Source organism: Panthera uncia, unplaced genomic scaffold (genome assembly GCF_023721935.1).
Source record: "Panthera uncia isolate 11264 unplaced genomic scaffold, Puncia_PCG_1.0 HiC_scaffold_1952, whole genome shotgun sequence".
NCBI lineage: Eukaryota > Metazoa > Chordata > Mammalia > Carnivora > Felidae > Panthera > Panthera uncia.
This window is the reverse complement of record NW_026058638.1, coordinates 11,681-16,771: the sequence shown is the minus strand read 5'-3', so window position 1 is coordinate 16,771 and position 5,091 is coordinate 11,681. Positions and strand designations below refer to the sequence as shown.

The following is a 5,091-nucleotide window of genomic DNA, read 5'->3' as shown; positions in this document are numbered from 1 at the left end:
GCACGAAAGTCAGGAGATGGGCTTGTTCCTCTTGACTAAGAATTCAATGAAGTTTTACACAACCGAGGCGTCTCCATGGACTTAGAAAATTGGTAAACTCAGCTTTATGATCACTATTGTGTTTTAACTGCTTCGGGTGCCTCGCTTTTGAAAAGCTACTATCTTGTTCAGCCCAACATACTGAAAATAAATTTAATTTTTCCGCACCTAGATCTATAGCCTCCTCGGAGAACACGCTCAATTGTTTGACAAAAACTTTTTATCATTAAGCTGTTTGTAGTTATAAACCAAGTATTTTTAAAGGGAAGAACTTTGCCAGACCTTATACTTGTTTAAATGGTGTCGGCTAAGAGATACTATTGGAAAGATTAAAATATGTATATATAACGAAACCTTAAAATCTTAAGTGAAAGCCATTTAACTAATATTTAAAACCTCTGCAATTATTAGTTTATTAGTATCATCCAGGACTCAGATGTTCAGTATTCCTCCTGAAATTACATAAACAAATGCAAATGGAAAGAATCCAAGTCAAAATTATATAACAAAACAGCACTCCATCACAAAAGCGTGTAAAATTACAAGAACGCTATTTTAAAACACTGGCACTTTAAGAGAACGATAATCTCAAAAACCACAAAATTGCCAAATTGTTCCCTAAACTGCTAAGTAGATAAACATGACTCTAATGAATGAGTTTGGGTTTCGTAAAGAAAAATCAAATTCAAATCCGATACCTCCTACTGAAATACAAAGTTTTAAGCGTCTTCTTCCCTCAGGCCTGTTTGATTTATATAAAGGAGCAAACTACAATATAGGAAAATATACCGGATTTTCAGTGTGGCATACATTTTAGAAGTTGGCCCAATTAATTAAAAATACCTTTAACGGAGAGTCAAGTTTCCTAAGAAATCCGTATTTAGAGAAATAGAAGACATTTACAGCCAGCACTTTTTTTTTTTTTCCAGAGCCTTTGCTGGGACTAATGTCAACAAAAAATCTAATATGGCAGTCTTGTATTTTAAGCTCACGCTTTTGGGGATACATTCTCCGGTCTTCTTTAATGTGGGAACTGCAAATATAACTGCCATTACATGGTAATGGGAGTTAAAGAATGTAGAGTCCTCATGTAAAGATTAGAACATACTTTTTCTCTTAGTCCTTCAAGGACAGACTTTCAAAATGTTTGATTCTACTAATCCCATGCTGTGGTTACTCTTCACTTCGTAAATGTGACTGGGCTATGTGAAATCTGCCATCAACTGATCAAGATTGGAGTTTCAGTTATGGATGAAAACTGTCTCAATTCAACTTTTATTACCCTCATCATGAGTATGCAGGGTGTAGACAGAGCTTTTTATCAGCTAACTATATGAAAAGATAAACACTGTAATAATCCATGTGATCCAAAATGGGCAAAAGCAAAAGACTAGCTTCCCCTCAAGAAGAAAAATTTCAGACCTATGAAAAGGACAACAATACTAATAAAAAAAATTGTATTTACTTAGAAGCATTCAGAATGTCAACAAAACAGCTGCAACTTTTTTTTTTTTTTGCAATTACAGAGTGGTATTCAGTTAACAGAACAACAATTATTTCGTATAAGCTGCATCAGAGACAACTGAAGATGAAAAAACTACCATCCCCATATATAACTAATTTGTGCTGTGCACCAACAAGAACCTGCTTTAAATTTCCATGCCAATTTACAACCCCCATACTGTACCAGGCAAGGTTAGTGGCTATTGGAAATACCACCGGGACAGGGCTATCTAAAGACACATTCGGTAGTGTGTTAACTATACAAAAAAAGACACTGTACAGTTTAAAAACAAATCTTACACAGCCTTACATTTCAATTTTTTTCTTTAAAAGGAGTGAGTTGTGTACAGGGGGGTTAAATGCTTTATAGACAAGAAAAAAAAACTGCGCTAGAACCAACTTATTCATCATCATCATCTTCTTCTTCTTCTTCATCTTCTTCATCTTCCTCCTCTTCCTCATCCTCTTCATCTTCCTCGTCCTCCTCCTCTTCCTTCTTTTTCTTGCTTTTTTCAGCCTTGACGACTCCCTTTTTTGCCGCGTCAGGCTTTCCTTTAGCTCGGTATGCAGCAATATCCTTCCAAAATAAAGTCAAGAAAAAGTGGAAGGAAAGACAGGACAGTTAAGCAAGGGGAGAAGGAAAAGTAACTTACGAAAAATCAAGATCCCAGTTCCGCGAAAATAACCACGTATCTGCACTCACCCCGATCCCATAAACGCCTAGGACGGAGGAATGCATTTCAACGCACCGAGAGAATTGCAATTAATAACCCGTAACTCATGGAATGACATGGTCCAATATTTGCAATGTTGTGCGCCTCAATGAAGTACGATTAGGTACCACGTCCTAACTTTAGTTGATTAAAACTAGAATGTAGAGACTTTGATTAAAGGGTAGACACTGCCACCTTCTGAATGCAAAACAGCAATCTACAGGTTTCTATCAGACCCTAATCCAGAGTAGGAAATTTTGTCTTAAAAGAAAAAAAAAGTAAATCTGCCAGCAAGCATGCAATTAAGAAACATCTAGAAATCAACATTTTTCCAGATGACTAAATAAGCTAAAATTTAACTTGCTACTCCTATTGAAAGTATAGGAGATAAAGCTTTTTCTTTATCAACTTACTACACAGTTCAACATAACTTTTTTGAAATTCATAAAGTTGGGATTTCTGTTATTGAAGGAAGGGAACACAAATACTTCAGGACAGGTTTATGAAGGACACGGTCTTCATTATCTTGCCCAGACTATTTTTATGTGTCTGACCATTTAAAATAATCACTTGACTAAAAGTGACTACCAGTAAATTTAAATCAGAGAATAACAAAGCCAGCTTAAGTGTATGGCAGCTGTACCCAAGTCAAAAAAAAAAAAAAAAATTAACAACTGATCTGAACTTCTATACTCTCTGAAGGATGGAAAAGATTTAAGACTACAGCCAGGGGCACACGGAAAGGAGCGGTGAATCTGAAAACTGCATTACACCCCGAATTCTTAGAAATCCGCAAGAAAGTATGAAATTGAGATGAGGTACCAAGTATAATCTAATGTCAGGCATACCCTTTCCTCATTACACCGAACAAATGCACACTTCTTACCTTTTCATATTTTTCCTTCAGCTTCGCAGCCTTCTTCTCATAAGGCTGCTTGTCATCTGCAGCGGTGTTATTCCACATCTCTCCCAGTTTCTTTGCAACATCACCAATGGATAGGCCAGGATGTTCTCCTTTGATTTTTGGGCGATACTCAGAACAAAACAAGAAAAAGGCCGAACTAAAAAGAGAAATTTAATTTTCAGTTTACTATGGAATGTGTGTTGTCCTGCTATATAAAAGCTGCTGCTGGTTTCTATCAGGCACCGGACAGGGTGCAAATATTAAAATATGCTAAATACCCTTCACAACCAAACCTCCATTCACGGCTATTTGACTTAGGAGGCTACTAATTGAACATGTACTATTGATAAATGCAAGCGCTCCAAAAGCAATTCTGTGAAATTTTAAGTATTTCGGAGAGATGGTATTTCTCAAGAAACAAAAGAAAGGTACATTTAGGAGACAGATTAAGTGAAGAAGGCCAATGTCTAATTCAAATGCTCCTCCCATTCAACAGGAATTCTACTTACAATATCCAAATAGACCAACGTAAGGCACTTACCAGCTAAGAAACTTTTGATTACACACCCCAAACCCACAAGGTGGCTTGCTAAATTTCTATCTGATTCTACTGCAAAACCCTCCTGGAAATAGGTAAGATACTCACGGAGGCCTCTTGGGTGCATTGGGATCCTTGAACTTCTTTTTTGTTTCCCCTTTAGGGGGGATATAAGTTTTCATTTCTCTTTCATAACGGGCCTTGTCCGCCTTTGCCATGTCTTCAAACTTTCCTTTCTCTTTAGCAGACATGGTCTACAAAAGAATCATTTGTAAACTGAAATCGGTAACCCAAATCCTACTAAACTGTCGCAAAAGTACTAACAGAACTAAAACCGGCATCCTTTGCCATGTACTCACTCAGCGGCCTGTTCTAACATCCCTACTCACGTTATGCAAGTGGCACCGAGGCTTTTTAAAGACCTTGATTTGGATTTAAGTTTTTAAAAATCCCTCAATTATGTTTTAAGCCCCCTTACCTTCCACCTCTCTGAGCACTTCTTAGAAAACTCTGAGAAGTTGACTGAAGCATCTGGGTGCTTCTTCTTGTGCTCCTCTCGGCAAGTTTGCACAAAGAATGCATATGATGACATTTTGCCTCTCGGCTTCTTAGGATCTCCTTTGCCCATGTTTAATTATTTTCTAAAAAGAGAGAAAAAGAAATGGTTGAGGTTAGCAATGAAATTATGGGATTCTATGAGCACTTGAACTTTGTGGGGAGTGAATGAAAACCAAAGTTGGGTTCGTTAACACAGTAGTGGCATGAACCTCCCATAATATACCAAACAAGAAAATGGCAGGGATAGCTAATGCCTAGAAGAGGCTATGCCAAGCAAAAAGAAACACACACACACACACACACACACACAAAACGGTCCTCCAGTGTGATCTCAAAAAAGCGTAGACACAATGGCATCCTCATACAGTAATCCTTACTCATCTGCGGGTGTCCGCTCCGAATGAACACCTAGGCGGACATTTAAAAACTTTTTAAAGGCACAAAACCATTTTGTGATCAACAGAACCAGGGACCACAAAACTGGCGCTGCCGGTTCGTGGGTCGGCACCACGTCGGGAACAAAATAGGTGAGAGCCCGAGCGAGTCGGCGTCTGCAAATTACGGGCCTAAACCACCGTCTATCTCAAGTTTGCCCAACGAGGACTTTAAAAATACTCTCTGCACAAAACTTTGCCGGGCGGAGGGAGGAGGAGAAAGCTCCAGCGCCGGGACCCGGGCTGGGGGGGTTGGCGGTGGTATTTGTGCGGCTGCCACCGCGAGGCAGCCTCGTTTCCTATCGGTTTGGCCCCGAGATGTATTTCAGTTCTGACTAAACACGTCCGGTCTGAAGTTTCTTCGAGTAAACAAGGATGAGGGACAAAAGCCACTCCTGCTCG

At 38.9% G+C, this 5,091-nt stretch overlaps 1 protein-coding gene across 3 annotated transcripts in view; it reads right to left on the bottom strand.

The window, feature by feature from the left end:
- Positions 1–427: 427 nt before the first annotated feature.
- Positions 428–5,091, bottom strand: part of LOC125917517 (high mobility group protein B1) — a 9,770-nt gene continuing 5,106 nt past the window's right edge. For 2 of the 3 annotated variants that reach the window (XM_049623702.1, XM_049623700.1), the window contains exons 2-5: positions 4,176–4,338; positions 3,806–3,951; positions 3,142–3,316; positions 428–2,119 (exon numbers count right to left, since the gene is read on the bottom strand). In XM_049623702.1, coding sequence (XP_049479659.1) covers positions 1,943–2,119; positions 3,142–3,316; positions 3,806–3,951; positions 4,176–4,325 — 648 coding nt within the window. In that variant the 5' untranslated portion in view covers positions 4,326–4,338 and the 3' untranslated portion in view covers positions 428–1,942. Of the gene's footprint in view, positions 2,120–3,141; positions 3,317–3,805; positions 3,952–4,175; positions 4,339–4,632; positions 5,062–5,091 lie in introns of those variants that run through there. The other variant, XM_049623701.1, reaches the window with a different exon arrangement.